Consider the following 19,991-nt stretch of genomic DNA (forward strand, 5'->3'; position numbering starts at 1 on the left):
GATAACCACTAACAGAATCTTTTTCCCCTGATGCCCCAGAAATACAGAAAATTTAATGCCAATACAGTCTTCAGTAGTTTGATAAGATTTCTGCATTCATTTATACAGACTTAGAAGAGAAACTTTAAAGATCAAGGATCCTAATGTGTCCAGAAATTTTGGCATGTAAATACACATTTGAGATAAGCTAAAATAGGTTCGCAAAAGATAGAGTTAAAATACTCAGCCACTTTCTAGAAAAAAGATGAGAGAAATGCAGTCAAGAAGTCTGAAATATTATGTTTATGAAGAAGAGGTTGTGATAACAACATTATAGGGGCAACTATTTAATTCATTTCTAAAGTTGAATACAGGACACCCTTTACATATTGCCTTTGTTATAGTCATGCTCATAGGTGAACACCATATGCAGACGAGGGTGGCCAAGTACAGAGTGTCTGTACAGTTTCTCCCTGGATGATCTTATCCCTTCTGTGACCTTAAATCCCATCCAGATGCTCATAGACTCTTTTTTTTTTGTATAAAATTTACTTTATTTAACATCTGTTTTGGCATATAATTGCCTTACAATGGTGTGTTGGTTTCTGCTTTATAACAAAGTGAATCAGTTATACATATACATATGTCCCCATATCTCTTCCCTCTTGCATCTCCTTCCCTCCCACCCTCCCTATCCCACCCCTCTAGGTGGTCACAAAGCACCGAGCTGATCTCCCTGTGCTATGCAGCTGCTTCCCGCTAGCTAGCTGTTTTACGTTTAGTAGTGTACATATGTCCATGCCACTCTCTCACTTTGTCCCAGCTTACCCTTCCCCCTGCCCGTATCCTCAAGTCCATTCTGTAGTAGGTCTGCAACTTTATTCCCATCTTGCCCCTAGGTTCTTCATGACAATTTTTTTTTTTTTTAGATTCCATATATATGTTAGCATACGGTATTTGTTTTTCTCTTTCTGACTTACTTCACTCTGTACAACAGTCTCTAGGTCCATCCACCTCACTATGAATACTTCAGTTTCGTTTCTTTTTATGGCTGAGTAATATTCCATTCTATATATGTGCCACATCTTTATTCATTCATCTGTTGATGGACACTTAGGTAGCTTCCATATCCTGGCTATTGTAAATAGAGCTGCAATGAACATTTTGGTACATGACTCTTTTTGAATTATGGTTTTCTCAGGGTATATGCCCAGTAGTGGGATTGCTTGGTCGTATGGTAGTTCTCTTTTCAGTTTTTTAAGGAACGTCCATACTGTTCTCTGTAGTGGCTTTATCAATTTACATTCCCACCAACAGTGCAAGAGGGTTCCCTTTTCTCCACACCCTCTTCAGCATTTATTGTTTGTAGTATTTTTGATGATGGCCATTCTGACTGGTGTGCAGATGCTCATAGACTCTTAAGTTTACATTGTTAGCTCAACCATTCCTCTGAGCCCTGGACTTATAGATTCAACTTCCTACTTTATGTCTTTTCTTGGAAATTGCACAGGCATTTAAACAAGTCAACATATTTAAACAGATTTTGATTCTTTCCCCCCCACTGAAACTTATCTTTCTGAGAATCTTTTCTCCCAGTAGCGAGCATCACTCAGGTGCTCCAGCCTGAAACTGGAGAGCGTCTTTTATTCTTTCTTCTTCCCTATCCTCTACCTTCAGTCCACCAGCAGCTCCTGTCAGATGTGCTCCATGTATGTCTCCAATGTGTCCTGTGTTCACCATCCCTGCAGTCACTACTTGGGGCTGGCTAGTTACTATGTTCCAGGAACTGCACTACTCTGCTTCTGCTCTTGAGCCCAGCAGCTAGGGTGATTCATCATAATGCACATCAGACAGGTTCCTTGATTTAAAGCCATGAATAACTTTTCATTTAGGTTAAAATCCACATTCCTTACCCTAGCCTAAAAGGTTTTGCATTAATGGCCCCATCTGCCTTTCTTCCTCTTCCCCATTTCTCATTGTTCTTTCTCTCAGTTTGGCCACACTGGCCTTTTATCAAGAGCTGAACTCACCCAGAATTTCTAGCTTGGAGACTTTGTTCATGCTTTGCATTTTCTTCTGCCTGGGACACTTCCCTCTCACTCCACCCTGAATATCCTGTATGTGTTTGCTGGTCTCAGTTTATCTTATATTGTAATACTTCCTTAGTGGGTCTTTGCCCAACCACCCAGTCCAAAATGTTCTTTCATTACCCTGAACCTGTTATTCTCCATCGCAGCATCCTGTTCATTTTTTTCATGGCATTTATCACAACCTGTTAATTGTATATTTGTTTACTTGTACATTTTTCTCCTAAGAGACTGTGATGAAGTATAAAATCATCCTTGTTTTATTTATATATGAAGTGAAGTAGTGAATGGACAAGTGAGTAAAAAGGGACAATTGTAAATTTTGGAAGCAATAAATTTATGAACATTCCTTTCCAACTTTTAAGTTAATGTAGATTTTTTAGATGATCTTTAAGTTTTCAGAGTATATTATAGTATTCTGTCACTAGGGGGCAGTTACACCTCTCTGATCAAATTTACCTAGTTTATTATCTCAGACTTTGTTTTTTTCTTAAATATTATCTATTTCCTTCATGGGTCTGTTTGGAGGGAAATTATTCAAATTGGGTGACCCTGATAATGATCATATAAATCTCTATTTGTATTATGTTTATTGACTCCTTATTAACATACTGTATTTCCAGCTCTGGTGGATCAAGGTTTACTCTAGAAAATTAGGTTTTATATTTTTATATAGTTTCATATTTTTAATATATAATATTTCCACATAGCTATCCCTTGGAGTTTTGTTTGGGAAAGGGGTTAGGCAGTCTGTCTTGTCAGCATCATTACAGATCTCCAAATTATCTTAGTATGGTTACACACACAAACGAAACAATCTTTTCCTGGTGGAAAACTCTCAAATTACATGAAAGGAGCAATAGTCTGCAGATAGCTAATTTTCTTTGGGAATAGTTTTATGGCAGGAATTTCTAAGCTTTTGTGCAAAACCTTAGTATCGGTCTTTTTTAAAAAAAAAACACCTCAGTTCAGAGTTTTATTCATCATCAACCTTGAAATTAGCCAGTAACCATGTCTTACTTATTCTTTTTTTTTTTTTTTTGCGGTACGTGGGCCTCTCACTGTGGAGCACAGGCTCCGGATGCACAGGCTCAGCAGTCATGGCTCATGGGCCTAGCCGCTCCGCGGCATGTGGGATCTTCCTGGACCATCGGCAGGCGGACTCTCAACCACTACGCCACCAGGGAAGCCCCATGCCTTACTTATTCTTAATGTAATTTTTAAATTATGCAAATTTGAAATTGTACAGTTTAACAATATTAAGGTTCTTACTCTAGTAAAATCAGAAATACTGTGAAAACCAAACCTTTTGTCAAGAATCCCATAATTTCAAGCTGGCAGGCTGTGCGAATTATAAATTTTATATTTGCTTCCATGCCTTTTACAATTGTAAACAAATACCTGTCAGCCTTTGTCAGTATCATGTGAACTGTGCTGTTTCCAGACATCTGATGTCTGTGTGATTTCTGTTGACTGTAGTGCCGATATTTTAAACTGTGGTTATAATTTAATATCATTTTAAAGCCTATGACAGTTTCAGCCAAGCATTCATTACGTGTTAATGCCGAAAAATGCATCCGAAAGCGAGTTATTTTGGGACAGAAGTTAAATATGACAGAATGCAATGAAGAAAGCCAAAAACCTATCATGATTTGTATTACTGTTAATTTAGGAGACAGAACTGAATCATTAGCCAGAATGCCAGCAATATTAAAGCAGCACTAAACTGTACATACCTTTAAGTTCATGACAGTTGTTGTGTAACTAAGCAAGGATGATGGATAAAATGCTGGCATCAGGGGCTAATACGGCTGTAATGTGTCCCTAAGTCAGTTCAGATTATCGTCTGTTGTAAGCCATGGAGTATCTTTGATTATTTGAAATGTGGACATAGTAATGGAAAAAGTTTCACTTCAAATGTTTGTTCTAAGTATATTTTGCAACAAAAATATGATATGAGGATTATAGATTTACGAACTATAAGAACCCACTCCTTACTTTACATTTTGTTTCATTGAGAATATAATTCGAATTATGAGACTTCAACAATTTCAAAATCTTTGAGAATGTATTCCTCATAAAATGTGATCACTTTATGTTTAATATATGTGTATGTATCTCTATTTACATATGTATATACACACATATGTACACATTTCCCCTATTAATTTACTCTTATGTAACCAACCACTTATAAAGACACTAAAAGCTGACAGCTGTCAGTGCTGCTTTGGGGCTGTATATAAGCATAAGTCACATAACTTTTGCACTTTCAATCCCCAACTCTCCACATGTATTATTATATCGGTGTACCCATATTTTGATCAGCTATCAGTTTTAGATTGAAGGTTCTATAGTTGTTGCTTTTGTATCCTTTTTCCTTTGGTAGGTTGCCTCCCACTGTGTGTTTTGTATAGTTGTTCCCTGTGTATGTGATAAGCATAAAAAACAACAAACACTTCCCATTTTAGGGATAGGTTTTGTTTACCAAATCCATTTTCAGGTCAACTAGTTGACATTTGGAATTTGTTTTCCGATGGAAATACTGTTATACATGGTGGCTAAATTTTTTGGGCCAACCCACAGAACCTGTTTCTTCACAACTAACTTAATCACCATTTATAGCCTGGCTTCTATGAGAAAATGCATTGCAACTTCTAACATTTAATACCAGATCAAGAACTCCTTAACTCCTTGGGCCCACCTACTGCACACACACAATGCACACACCCCACATACACTATGGGGACTCCACTTTGCAGTCTGGCATTGGGAATATATATACTGCTGATTTTCAATGCAGATAATTTCATGTTAGATAGGAGCCTGGGAATTCTGTGATGCTGAAAAGGAGTTAGAAGATGAGGCCCAACAGGAATCTCATCCACTTTGTTCTTGCCTATAGCCTTTGGGTTGTGGCTCTAGTGGAGTTGGGAGCAGCAGGGACGTTCAATAACGATGTGAACTCTGTTCAAATGGGATATAGAATTGGTGGCAGCTCCCGTGTTTTAACTGAAAACAAGTGGGCAGCTGTGGTGCAAAATCAGATGCTGATAAAGGATATCTATGAAAAGCCTACAGCTAACGTCATGCTTAATGCTGAAGAATGAAACGTCTTTCTCTTAAGATTAGGAACAAGGCAAGGATGTCTGTTCTCACCACCCTACTAACATCATGCTGGAAGTCTTTGTGTAATGAAGCAAAAAAAGAAAAAAGAGGACTTCCCTGGTGGCACAGTGGTTAAGTATCCACCTGCCAATGCAGGGGACACAGGTTCGATCCCTGGTCCAGGAAGATCCCACATGCTGTGGAGCAGCTAAGCCCGTGTGCCACAACTACTGAGCCTGCACTCTAGAGCCTGCGAGCCACAACTAGTGAGCCCGTGCGCCACAACTGCTGAAGCCCGCGTGCCCTAGAGCCTGCGTGCCACAACCACTGAGCCCACCGCAACTGCTGAAGCCCGTGCGCTCTAGGGCCTGTGTGCCACAGCTGCTGAGCCCGTGTGCTACAACTTCTGAAGCCCGCACACCTAGAGCCCGTGCTCCACAACAAGAGAAGCCACCACAATGAGAAGCCTGCGTACCGCAGTGAAGAGTAGCCCCTGCTCACTGCAACTAGAGAAAGCCCGCGCGCAGCAATGAAAACCCAATGCAGCCAAAAATAAATAAAATTTTTAAAAATAAGTAAAATAAAATAAAAATAAAATAATGAAAAAATAAAAAAATTAAAAGGCATACAGGTTGAAAAGAAAACTGTCTTGTTTTTAGATGATTATTTACATAGAAAATCACAAGGAATCTATTAAAAAATCTTAGAACTAAGTGAGTTTAGCAAGGTCCTAGGATACAAGGTCAACACACAAAAATCAATTGTATTTCTGTGTACCAGCGATGAACAGTTGGAAACCAAAAAAATTTTTAAAAGAACATTTACAAAAAAAAGAACATTTACAATAGCTCCTCAAAATGAAATTTTTAGGTTTAAATCTAATAAAATATGTATAGCATCAATATCCTGAAAGTTATATAACTCTGATGAAAGAGAGCAAAGACCTAAGTGGTAGAGAGACATACTGTATTCATGGATTGGAAGACAACATAGTAAAGATGTTGATTTTAGATTTATAGATGATGTATAGATTTAATACATTTCCTATTAAAATCTCAGCAGGATTTTTTCTAGATACAGACAAGCTGATTCTAAACTTTTTACAGAAAAACAAATGAACTAGAATAGCCAAACAATTTTAGAAGAGAAAGATAAAGCTGGAAGACATATGTATAGTACAGATCTTAAAACTTGATGCTACAGTAATCAAGACAGTGTAATATTAGCAAAAACATAGACATGTAGATGAGTGAAATAGAATTAAGAGTTAAGTGGTAGACCCATTAAAAATATATCTAGTTGAGTTCTTTTTTTTGGAAGAGCTTTACCGAGATATAATTTACATACCATACAGTTAACTCATTGAAAGTATACGTTGTTTTTTAGTATATTCAGAGAGTTGTGCAGCCATCACCACGGTTTTGTTTTATTTATTTTATAGCTTTATTGAGATATAATTGACAACTAACGTTGTATAAGTTTAAGGTGTACAACGTGATGGTTTGATACACATCTCAGTTGCAAAATGATTACAATAGGGTTAACCTCACATCATTCCTTTTTTGTGTGTGTGTGGTTAAAACATTTAATATTACTCTCAGCAAATTTCAAGTGTATAATACAGTATTATATCTGTAGTCACCATGTTTTACAGTAGATCCTCAGACCCTATTCATCTTATAGCTGAAAGTTTACACCCTTTGACCATCGTCCCCATCTCCTTTAGCCCCCACCACTACTCTCTGTTTCTATGAGTTTGACTTTTTTAGATTCCACATATAAGTGGTGTCATACACTGTTTTGTCTATCTCTGTCTTATTTATTTCACTTAGCATAATCCCCTCAAGGTCTATTTATGTTTCACAAATGGCAGGATTTTCTTCTATTTTATTGCTGAATAGCATTCCATTGTGTGTGTATCTGTACACACACACACACACACACACCCCACATCTTATTCATTCATCCATGGACATACACTTGGGTTGTCTCCATATCTTGGCTATTGTGAATAATGCTGCAGTGAACATGGGAGTGCAGATATTTCTTTGACGTAGTTATTTCATTTCCTTTAAATGTATGCCTAGAAATTGGATTGCTAGGTCATATGGTAGTTCTATTTTTAATTTTTTGAGAAACCTCCATACTGTATTACATTGTGGCTATACTCTTCAGATCTTCTGCCCATTTTTAAATTGGGATGTTTGGTTTTTTTGATGTTGATTTGTATAAGCTGCTTATATATTTTGGAGATTAATCCCTTATTGGTCGTATCATTTGCAGATATTTTCTCCCATTCAGTAGATTGTCTTTTCAATTTGTCAGTGGTTTTCTTTGCTATATGCAAAAGCTTTTAAGTTTAATTAGGTTCCATTTGTTTATTTTTGCTTTTATTTCCTTTGCTTTATGAGACAGATTTAAAAAGTATTGCTGTGGTGTCAAAGAGTGTTCTGTTTTCTTCTGGGAGTTTTATGGTTTCAGGTCTTACAGTTAGGTCTTTAATCCATTTTGAGTTTATTTTTGTATATGGTGTTAGAGAATGTTCTAATTTCATTCTTTTACATGTAGTATCCAGTTTTCCCAGCACCATTTACTGAAGAAACTGTCTTTTCTCCGTTGTATATTCTTCTTTGTCATAGATTAATTGACCATAGGTGTGTGGGTTTGTTTCTGGGCTCTCTATTCTGTTCCATTAATCTATGTGTCTGTGTTTATGCCAGTACTATACTGTTTTGGTTACTATAGCTTTGTAGTATAGTCTGAGTCAGGGAGATTGATATGTCCAGTTCTGTTCTTCTTTCTCAAGTTATTTTGGCTCTTTGGGATCTTTTGTGTTTCCATACAAATTAAAAAAAATTTTGTTCTAGTTTTGTGAAAAATGCCACTGGTAATTTGACAGGGATTGCATTGAATCTGTAGATTGCCTTGGGTAGTATGGTCATTTTAACAATAGTAATTCTTCGAACCCATGAACACAGTGTATGTTTCCATCTGTTCGTGTTGTCTTTACTTTCTTTGATCAGTGTCTTACAGTTTTCTGAGTACAGATCTTTTACCTCCTTACGTACATTTACCCCTAGGTATTTTATTCTTTTTGATGCGATTGTAAATGGAATTGTTTTTCTTAATTTGTCTTTGTGGTTCGTTGTTACTGTATAGAAATGCAGGCTGTGACTCCAAAGGCACAGCAACACAGGGGAGTTTCTTTTGGATGACGAACCTATTTTGTATCCTGGTTATGGTAGTGGGTACACAAACTTATACATGTGTTAAGATTCATAGACCTGTATACCAAAAAGGCAAAAGTCAGATGCTTATTAATTGGGGAGCGCCCTCTAATTACCAGACCAGGAAACAAATAAATTGGCAGAAATACCCATCATGAAATCATGAGATGAAAAAAAAACAAAAACGGAGTAACTTTTTCTTAAAGTTTTCTTCTCACAGTTTTAGGCTCACTTTTAAAATCTTTTTTCCTCCTAATACCTTTTCAGAGACATGTCTTCACTGTTCTCTAATTTTTTCTTCTTTTTTATAGAACATATAGTTTAAATCTAAGGAAAAAAAACCCTCCAAAAAACTGCTCAGATTGTCTTGTTATTTTGGAGTTTTGCAGGATTGACTATTTCTTCTTATAAGTACTATCCACAGGGTTTGTAAATCTTTGCTCCACATTTTTTTCTGTAGTGATACTTGTACCACTATATGACCATATGTGTCTCTGGTTCAGTGGTAGCCATCTTATGCATGCTGAGTTGATTCATTCTGAGTTTTAAAGTTTCTATTATATTTGAGTTTCTTCCTAGTACAAAGAATAAGAAAAGCATACCTGTTGACAACTTGTGATAGAAAAAGTTTGAAAGGAACTGTAAAATAAGGAATCCTGAGCATGGTGCGTTTATCTAAAGAATAAATATGGGACTAGAATGTATAATAGAAACTTGAGTGTAGGAACCAAAAGTTAATCTTCTGTATATATTCAACATTTGTCAAATTCTTACTAGAATACTCTCTTCAGCTCTGAACTTGGCAACTTAAGCAAGATGTGGAAATAATTGGCAAGGTTCCTGAGAGGAGCAATGAAAACTATTAGAGAATGAAAATAAAGCCTTTAAGAGAAGGTTAAAAGAATTGAGGTTTCCTAGGGAAGAAAGTGAAGAGCTGGAACACGGATGGTAACTCTTCATTTTGACTGACCAGGTGGCAAAAAAAAGGAATGTCCTAAATTTTCTGGAGGGATTTATTAGCATGTGAACTTTACTCTGCATTCCGAGATGATTGAGACCATATTGTATGCACTCGCTTCTTCCCTGGGCTTTTCTCATGTCACACTTTCTGGTTCTCTCTCTAGCATTTGACACATTTGTATTTTGACTCCTTTTCTTGGAGGGGGCGGGTCTCTCCTTGACTCAGTTTCTTATCTTTCTTTTCCTCTTTTTCCCCCTCCTCCTTGGTGAAATCTCATGACTTTTGCTTCTGTCTTGTTCATGTCAAATCCATCCTTTACACACAGGCACCAGCAAGAGCTATCCAAAATAAACATACCATGTCACTTTCCTACTCAGAATCCTTTAGAATCTTCCCGTAACTTCAACAGCAACCACTGTCCTTCAGGGTCTGGATCCAGGAGAGGGGCAGTGAAGTGACGGGTGCTCATAACCCCTGGCCAGAAACATCTCTGTCAACCCACCCACTACGAGCATGCTAGTTTACCCACCGTGTCAGGAAACAGGGAGTGCGCTTATAGGACAGCTCAAGCTCCTTAGGAGAGCATGAGAGACCTCCATGCTTGGTCCCCTGTCTGCCTCTATAGCCCCTAGCACCGCATCCCACCCTGGACTGTGAGTTTTGTTTTTCTTGCATATTCTGTTACACATGGCTTGCAGTTCTCAGGATTTGTCTTTTTTTAATAATAAAAATATGAAGGGAGTTATAAGCTTTTTAAATTAGGAGCGTTGCTTGGTATATTTTATAAGGAGGTTTTACATACTTTTTAAGACAAAAGATGGTGGATTTCCTGAATTTTGTCCCATAGTATCTTCAGAGCGATTTGCCATTTTAGTTTTGAGTTTGTCTGGATTGGATATTGATGAGATAAAAACAGAAAACAAAGTTAGTATATATTTATTGAATACTAGGGAACAAATCCATTAAGAACTGTAATTCTTCTTTGTGGAGTCATAAAATGTTAGCGAGAACAGGCCCTTAGATATCATCTGCTTCAGTCTCTCATGGTACAGATGAGAAGAAAACTGAGGCCCTTGAGAGGCTTGCCCAGGACATAGCAGACAGTATGGCAGATTCATCTAGAGCCCAGATGGCCTCAGGGTTGTACTACACCAGTTCTCCTTTTACTGCAGGGGTTTCCTCCCTCCCTCTCCCTCCCTTCCTTCCTCTCTCTCCCTCCCTCCCTCCTTCCCTCTCTTTCTTTCTTCCTACCTACCTACCTATCTGTATTTTTTTAAGCAGAGGAAGCTTACTTCTTTTTAAGTAAAATATATCCATTTACCTTTTTCTGTGAAATGCCTCATATTTATACAAAAGTAGAAAAGGAAAGTGCTTGTTCAAATAACCAATTGGTGTGGGTATATATTTGTGTATTACATAAATGTACTGAATATATGTATATATATGTTTATATATTTAATATTCACATAAGGTGAATTAGATTATTGAGTGGCAGGAATTCATAGTTGATTCATTTAACTTCTTGGGTTTAATTCTTACTCTTACATTTAAAAAAGTTGAATGACTCTTAAGTTTTCTTATAACTTCCAAATCATAATAATTACCAACACTTGAATAGTTCTTATTCTCTACCAGTCAGTTGTGGTTGCAAGTACATATGTTAAGTACACACTTATATGTAATTCTTGCAACTATTATGTGAGGTTGGTACAGTTACTATTGAGGAAATTAAGGCAGGAGGGTGTAGTGGCCCAAGGTGATGCCATTAGTAAAATGTGGAGCTGGGATTGAAGCCAGGGAATCTGGCTCTACAGTCCATGCTTATGGCTCCTGTACATCACTATATGGTGTCTGTGCTTTATCTTGTTACTGCTTTGAATGAGATTTAATAAAAATGTTTAAGGAAGCCTGTCTCTTCTTTCTTGATGTTTTAAAAAATAAAATATGAGTAACAAATGTTTAACTTATAAAAGTACAACGCTTTTTAAAATGATAAATTCATTCTGAGGAAAATTAAGAAGTTCACTAATTATTGATAGCAGTTTTATTAATATTTTATATAGTGTTTATTGACCAAAAGAATCTAAATCAAACTGAAGTTACTCCTAGGACTCTATAATCTTTACAGTTGTATAGTGGCTTTAAAAAATATTATTCAGAAACAAACCAGAATAACTTTTTTAGGTAGAATTTAATGAGAACATGATTCTGGATGATTCTGTTTTGTCAGGTCCTCTTCTGGATGCTGTATTTTAAGAAAAGCCCAACCAGACTGAGGGAAGGGATTGAGAACTATGTCATTACGTAAGAAAAATTTGGAGGGCCTGGTTACGCTCAGCCTGGAGAAGAAAGAACATTCTCAAATATATGAACAGCTGTTGTTTAGAAGGATTCACTAACTGAACTCATAGAAACAGAGAATAGAAAAGTGATTTCCAGAGGCTTGGGGGAGGTTGGGAAATAAGGAGGTGAATAGGTAAAAGGGTACAAAATTTCAGCTCTGAGATGATTAAGGACTGAGGATCTAATGTAAATCATGGTGACTGCAGTGATAACACTGTATTGCTGAGAGAGTAGAACTTACATGTTCTCACTAAAAATAAATAAGTAAATATATGAGGTTACAGATGTGTTAACTAAATGAGAGGAGTCCTTTCACAGTGTCTACGTATATCAAATCATCACGATGTATGCTTTAAATATCTTACAATTTTATTTGTCAGTTACACCTCAGTAGAGCCAGAGAGAAAAAACAGATTTGACTTCATGGGATTGAATTGGAGCAGTAGGTGGAAAGTTACAGAGTGACAGACTTTTAGCTCAGTAGAAGCTGAGTGTGAAATTGGCTGGCTTAAGCAGTGAGGATTTCTTTGTCAGGAAGTTTTCAAGCAAAAGCTGGGTAACCCCTGGGAAAAGAATTTTGCAGAGCAGATTCATAGTTTAGTTGGACTAGATGACTTTTCAGTTCCCTTTTCACAGTCCTTGGCATATTAATATGCACTCAATAAATAACTGTTAAATTAGTGACTTTTAAAAACATGGAACGGGAGAAATATTCTCTATTTTAAACCAGTGTGACTCTCTTTTTTTAATGCACAAAGAACTCTTTTAAAATTAATTGATTTTTGGCTGCGTTGGGTCTTAGTTGCTGCACGTGGGCTTTCTCTAGTTGCATCGAGCAATCTTCATTGCGGTGTGCGGGCTTCTCATTGCGGTGGCTTCTCTTGTTGCAGAGCACTGGCTCTAGGTGTGCGGACTTCAGTAGTTGTGGCACATGGGCTCAGTAGTTGTGGCTCGCGGGCTCTAGAACTCAGGCTTAGTAGTTGTGGCACACAGACTTAGTTGCTCCACAGCATGTGGGATCTTCCCGGACCAGGGGTCAAACCCGTGTCCCCTGCATTGGCAGGTGGATTCCTTACCACTGTGCCACCAGGGAAGTCCCAAACCAATGTGACTCTTAAAGTGACTTATTTGATTCTGTCCTGATTATAAGGAGAGATTGAGAGGGAAAAATATTTAACTTTAGATGTCAGTTTGGTTACTTTCTGGTTCCTCTTATATACTGTGAGGCATTATAAATTGTGTTGCGCTCTCCAGGAAACGGTAAGTAACTTGCATAGCTGTTATATAAATCATTACTATATAAGTTTAAAATGCATACATTTTTGTATGTATGCATATCTGAGTTTATTAACTTGTAAGCTCTTTGGTATTAGGATTTGTATTTTTATGTTTCCCCTCACAGCATCTAGTTCATACTTTTTAAAAATAATATTTGAAAGTGATTTCAAACTCTGTGTGTGTGTGTGTGTGTGTGTGTCTGTGTGTTGGGTATGGGGGGGTTGTCCCTAATTCTTATTCAGAAATAAAGTCCTATCATTGATGTATGCTAATGCTGATTTTTAAATTTAGAAATTATTTAATTAATTCAAGTCAATTTTGAATTGTGTTGAATGTAGAGGGGAGCATATTCAATGTTTGTTGCTTTTGTAGGTGCATGTGAGGGAACCTTGGCTTGCTCCACCTGTCACCTCATCTTTGAACAGCACATATTTGAGAAATTAGAAGCAATCAGTGATGAGGAGAATGACATGCTTGATCTGGCATATGGACTAACAGATAGGTAAGATTTTTGGACCACTTCTGTTGTAATAATAATATAGGAGGATAAAAGTTTTATTAGTTCATGTCTGTCTCTGACCAGAGACATGTAATACGCATGCATGTAATAGGGTCTCCCAGTGTAGATAGATAACAGTCACAGACTTTGAATATCAAATATGTGACATTTCTCTTATGTATTCTACAGTTTAACCCTTATGAAACTTTTAACAAAGTAAAAAAAAAATAATTGGAAGTATTAGAAGCATAAGTTCTAGATCCTAATAAATCTTCTTTCATCTATTTTTATTCCAGGAATTAATATTTATCACAATTTAATGAGTTGGGATTAAATTTAATGCTTTTTATGGTATTCTTGAAGGACAGATTTGATAATTGAAAGAAATTATAATGGAAAATTTTACCTACTTGAGAGAATACAATTTTTAAACGAACTTAATATATAATAGTAATTATGTTAAAATGAATACTTCTGTTTCTAACTGTACATTAAAGTAAATTAATCAGAGCTTATTCTTGTTATTAATAAGTAGAATTACTCTTAAAAGTGGTAAGATTTATAGTAGCAAGAGATACCAAGTGATACCTTATTTTTTTTTTAATTATCTAGTCTTTTGGTTTGAGTTAGGGAAGATAGGTAGTTAATTTACTGTTTCAAGGGACAAGATAACAAGAGTTTATTTAATTAAGGTTGGCTTTGGTGTTTAACTGTAATTTTGTGGCCCTAATGAAAAATAGTTAAAAAAAATAAGAAATAATAGTAATAATAATAGCTTTATTTCATGTGTATCATGTAACCACAATTTTATTAGATCCTTAAGATAAACCCTCTTATCTAATAATCCTCAAAAAGTTTTTAGGTCATTGGTATTTATTGTGACTGCCATCTGCCTGTCTCCCCTCACATCTTCAGGTGCCACATTCTCTATCAACACCTCCTTTTTTTTCCCTAAAGGATAACACACAGAATACACTCAATGTTGTGTTAATTTGGTTCTGAAAATTGTTTCTTTCAATGTGAGGGGTAAATCATAGCTAACTGCTTGCCCTTTTATTCAGGTGAAATTTGTAGGCGCATGTAACAGATAATATTCTGAATGAAAAGAAAAAAAAATGAGAGGAAATGGAGAGCTACATTTAGGAGAGATCCATGAGTGTGAGAAGATACAAGAGACCTATTGTAAATGTAAACTAGCCAAGAACTTTGATAATAAAATTCAGAAGTTTTAGAACAAGATAATGGAAAGCAGGAAATAGCTTTTATGGCATTTTATAGCTGATATTCTTAAGTACACAGAATTTTAGTAGAAATGCTTTGTGGGGAAAGAGTATAATGCTTTTCACAGGTAGGATTTAGAAAACACTGACATATTTGGAATGAAAATAATTTTGTTCAAAGATAGTAACTGCGTGTAAACTTCTATTTCTAGGGTTCCATATACTTCCAAACAAAGAAACAAGGAAACTCAGTCTTTAGTTCTTAGGTTTATTTTATTTATTTACTTACTTACTTATTTATTTGGCTGCACCAGGTCTTAGTTGAGGCACGTGGGATCTTCATTGCCACATACGGGATCTTCATTGCAGCATGTGGGATCTTTAGTTGCAGCATGTGGGATCTTTAGTTGTGGCTCGCAAATTCTTAGTTGTGGCATCCATGTGGGATCTAGTTCCCTGACCAGGGATCAAACCCAGGCCCTCTGCATTGGGAGCGTGGAGTCTTAACCACTTGACCACCAGGGCAGTCCCATAGGTTTATTTTTAAAATTAAGTGCTGTGTAAATGTCTATAATTTTTAAGATAAAACAGCATCATTTTAATGTTTACTTTAGGGTGTACTTAACCTTGATTAATGATGGCTTGTTGATACACGGGTGCATATGGCACTTATTTTACTGGTTACATGTCTCCTTTTCCCCATTAGAGCAGGGGCCGTGTCTTATTTCATCATTGTGTCTCCAGTGCCTGATTCACAAAAGGTGTCACCAACTGTTTTTGGAATTAGTGGTTGGTAGAGAGATTCAGGAATTATCTGTGAATCTATTTTTTTTTTTTTTTTTTTGCGGTACGCGGGCCTCTCACTGTTGTGGCCTCTCCCACTGCGGAGCACAGGCTCCGGACGTGCAGGCTCAGCGGCCATGGCTCACGGGCCCAGCCGCTCCGCGGCACGTGGGATCTTCCCGGACCGGGGCACGAACCCGCGTCCCCTGCATCGGCAGGCGGACTCTCAACCACTGCGCCACCAGGGAAGGCCCTGTGAATCTATTTTTGATGGTTGTCATTGCTCCCTGCTATCAGTTTCCATGGATAATCTACACAGAGGCCTCAGTTTCCATATTTGTAAAATGAGGATAATAATAGTACCTACCTCATAGGGTTGTTATGTCGTGTCAACTAATAAATGTACGTGAAGCTCCTTGAACAGTGTCTGGTGAAGAAAGCATTCATTAAATGGTTGTTGTTGGCATTCTGACTATAATAATATTAATTCAAATGCCGGAAACTTACTATAATGCCTAAAAACTTAACAAAGATTATTTCTAACCTTCAGAGTTAGGCAGTATTATCACCATTTTATAGAACAAAGCTTAGTTCTTGTGGATTTGCTCAAGGCCACACAGCTAGAGAATGACAGAGCCCTGGTTTGAATCAGTTATGTTAGACCCCAAAACCCTTGGTTTTTTACTATTTGAAGCTTCTTCTCTGCATTGAAAACCAAACTTTAGAATTAAAGTTAATGTAACACCTAGTATATTTCCACTGTCAGGTGTATATGGAGAAAATGTCTTCAAGGTTTGCACAAGTGTGAGATTTTGTAGGATTAATAGTGAAATCAAGGAAGACTTGCTGTCCGTCTCCTTCTGTAGAAGTGTAAGACACTTTCTACACTGGTAGACCCAGGAGGAAGTAGGGGAGTGAGAACAGCCACAGTGCCACTGCCTTATCTTCTAGGGTTATAGAACCAGCAAGGGCTTTCGGTGCCACCCCTCCCTGTGTTCCCCCACACAGTTCTTGTTCTTCTGTTACTACACTTACTTTATTCTGCCCTGTATCACTGGTAGCTCTTTCTGTCCTGTTCCCCTTACTAAAAGTTCCTTGAAGGCTAGCATTACCCTACTCATCTTTGTATGGACACCAAGAGTAACCAATAGTCTCTCTAGGGCTCACCGCAGTCCTAATGAATTTGTCTAAATTGGCTTGCCTTATTTTTTCTCTTGCAGACAGAGCTTAATGCATAATTGAATATTGTCAGGGCTGTTTCTATTCAACAAATAGGAATTATTGGTAAAAGGGGATTTTTTTCTATCAGCAATCAATATTTCCCATGGCAGTAGTACTTACTCCTTACTCAGAAACCTCCCAGTGGTCCCTCATTGCTCACCAGTAAAAGCCTGAACCCCTTCACTGGTGTTCAGAGCTGTCCATGGCTTGGCCACCTTTCTAGCCCATCACTCCCCTGTCCTCGTCTGGCCTGCACAGCAGCCAGGCCAAAAACCCATATTGCCTCAAACATGCCTTGAATCCCTATTAGCTTTGCCTCAAATGCCTTTCTCCTCTTAAGTTCTAGCCAGCCTTCAAAGCCCATTAGAAACACCATCTCCCCCATCAGAAGTCAGTGCTTTCTCCTCAGCCCTTTCAGCTTTCTCTCTCTGTGGCATTTGTCAGAGTCTCTCATGTTAATTATCTGCAAATGTGTCCCAGCTCTTCTATTTGATTGAAAGTTCATGCCTTAATACTGATATTAGCAACTAATCCTTATGGCAGTCCTGTGAGGAGCCCACTTATTATCCATGTTTAGGATGAGGTTGGGAAACTAATATTTGGCATGGTTAAGAAACATCATGGTTGTGAACACGTCATGTTCAGTGCTGGATTCTGTACCACTGGTCTGTTTGGCTCTAACCCCTGCATCCCTGGCACCCAGCATGTAAGAGGTGTTCAGTAAGGATCGAAGTGAGTTGCTGTTCTTTTGCAAACCCACTGACATTTAGTTCTGTGCCTTTTGATGCTCAGCAGGTGCTTGCTGAATATGTTGACAAAACCAAGACCTACATACCACATTCCATCAAATTGAAGGCAGTTTGATTATAAGACTAATATAGTATTTATTTTTATGTGCCATTAAGAAGGAAAAAGCTCTGCTGATTAAAATATGGTGTAAAATGATCTTATCACTTAACGTTTTATGCATATTGAAAGAGCTATTTATACTTAGATTTAGAACTATTTAGACAGATTTGTACATCACTGTTTTAAAAGGAAAATATAAATAAAATTGGTCACAATACTGAAAAAAATAAAAGAAAATGGAATTACAGTTATTCTTCCAATGACAAATATTTACTTTCCTAATATCAATTTATGCTGGGTCTCTGTATTGTTAATTTTTGTTTTGTAATCTTTTTGGACTTATTTTGAATGGTAATGAAATTCAACACATAATATTAACATACTTCCCATAACTCAATTGAAGAGACACCTCTGATGTGACTGCTACCTCACAGTGTAGCTGTGATTGTAAGATGGCATTGATTTTAAGATGCATTTGGTTTCAGAGATGTTAAAATTGTGGGAAAAATATGCATCTGATAATTGATGACTTACATCTATGTGTTTATTCCAAATTTCTTGTTTTAAAGGCTTTAAAAAGTGTAGCTTTCTTTCATAGACTGTATGGTTTTAATTATCTGGGAATTGATTAGTCATTCTCTTGGCATTGCTAAAACCTCAGTTCTCTCCTCCACTGTTGTGCCTTCTCATCATTTCATTGCTTGTCAGTCCTGTCACCAAAAAAGCAGTAGTTCCAGTGAAACAATTAGTAGAAAGATTAAAATGAAGCTTTGGCGTATCACACTTTTTGTTTTTCATATTTACATTCTGTTATCCTCTAGTTGAAAGGGTTGGATGTATCTTTTTCTACTTAACGGAAATTTAAAAGGTAAATAAATCCCTATGCTTTGGGTAAGAAAAGGTCCTGGTAACTGCATTGCTTTGTGAATAATATATACTTAATACTAAATCATACTCCCCCCCTTTTTATACAGATCGCGGTTGGGCTGCCAAATCTGTTTGACAAAGGCTATGGACAATATGACTGTTCGAGTACCTGATGCTGTGTCTGATGCCAGAGAGTCCATTGATATGGGCATGAACTCCTCTAAGCGAGAATAAATAGGAATATTTTCACAACATTTTACCTATTTTTATAATTATTATTTCTTAATGTAATTAAATGAGAACATGGATGAATGCATTTATTATTATGACTAGATTTATTACTTTAATTCACTTTGTGTAACTGCTGAATTTTGTAGTTCTGAAAGAATGTCATCTTTATTTTGATTAAATTATAAAAACAAATCAAATATTAGAAAGTAGTTAATATGATAAAACCTTATATATTTTACCTGTGTTTGATTAGCAACATTAGCAAAATGTTTTCACATAAATCTTATGCCTACTTACCTACAAAATAGGTTAAAAAAAGGTATCATTATCTCTGTTAGACGTGGTGGAGGCAGAGATGTAAAATGGCTTGTCTAGGGCCATACAACAAATTAGAAGGTCAGTATTAGAACTGTATCTTGTTATTACAAGTTGTGTGTTGATATCGAAAGTGGAGAAATTAGGAATATCATAGCTGTAGTTAAATGTGAATGTGTATGGATGTGTATTTAATTGCTCAGTAAGCTGATTAATTTCAAAGATAGGTATGACCTTATAAATCATTATTCCAAAATTTTGATTCAGTGAAAGCACAGGTAATGTGCTGAGCAACGACTGAGCACAGGTAATGGAGTGCTGTCAAAGATGTTTGGTGTCAGTTCTGACTGAACTGGAGAAATAAACTAAAAATTACATGTCTTTATTTTTTTATCCTAATCAGAATGGCCTGTCTTTGTAATCTTTTAAAAATAATGCCTGTGACAGAATGGACATCTTATGGATTAGGTTTTCTCTGTCCTGAGCTGCAGAAGGAAGCGAGTGGGCTGCCATCCTCTCGGTGAGGACAGAGCCTCACAGTGTGCACTGAGCACGATGGGCACGGTCCTGGAAGGGGGTGGGCTCGAACACCTCAGATCACTGTCTGTGCATGGCAGACCTTTGTACTTTATCTTTACTGTGAATACACTGGTAAATGATAATAAAGGGGTACAGAGTATGCTCTTGGAAGTATAATAAAACATTAGTTTGGACTAATGGTGGGAAAGGGCAGAAAAAACTAGTTAAAAGTGAATTATAAAGTTGAGTTAGCTTCAGGTACATCTGTGCACTTTGAGCATTTGCACAAATATTTGTCAAGTATGGTGTTGGACCTACAACGTTGTGTTATGTCCATTGGGGTACAGAGATGAACACGATCAGGAATGCCCTCAGGGAGCTCACTTTTTTTTTTTTTTTTTTGCGGTACACGGGCCTCTCACTGTTGTGGCCTCTCCCTTTGCGGAGCACAGGCTCCGGACGTGCAGGCCCAGCGACCATGGCTCACGGGCCTAGACGCTTCGC

At 37.1% G+C, this 19,991-nt stretch overlaps 1 protein-coding gene across 2 annotated transcripts in view; it reads left to right on the forward strand.

The window, feature by feature from the left end:
• FDX1 (ferredoxin 1) overlaps positions 1–19,367 on the forward strand; it is a 35,211-nt gene extending 15,844 nt beyond the window's left edge. Inside the window, exons 3-4 of one of the 2 annotated variants that reach the window (XM_049714123.1) lie at positions 3,141–3,279; positions 13,356–13,468. In XM_049714123.1, coding sequence (XP_049570080.1) covers positions 3,141–3,279; positions 13,356–13,365 — 149 coding nt within the window. In that variant the 3' untranslated portion in view covers positions 13,366–13,468. Of the gene's footprint in view, positions 1–3,140; positions 3,280–13,355; positions 13,486–18,529 lie in introns of those variants that run through there. The other variant, XM_004282257.3, reaches the window with a different exon arrangement.
• Positions 19,368–19,991: the final 624 nt, after the last annotated feature.

The sequence above is a fragment of the Orcinus orca genome, chromosome 8 (genome assembly GCF_937001465.1).
Source record: "Orcinus orca chromosome 8, mOrcOrc1.1, whole genome shotgun sequence".
NCBI lineage: Eukaryota > Metazoa > Chordata > Mammalia > Artiodactyla > Delphinidae > Orcinus > Orcinus orca.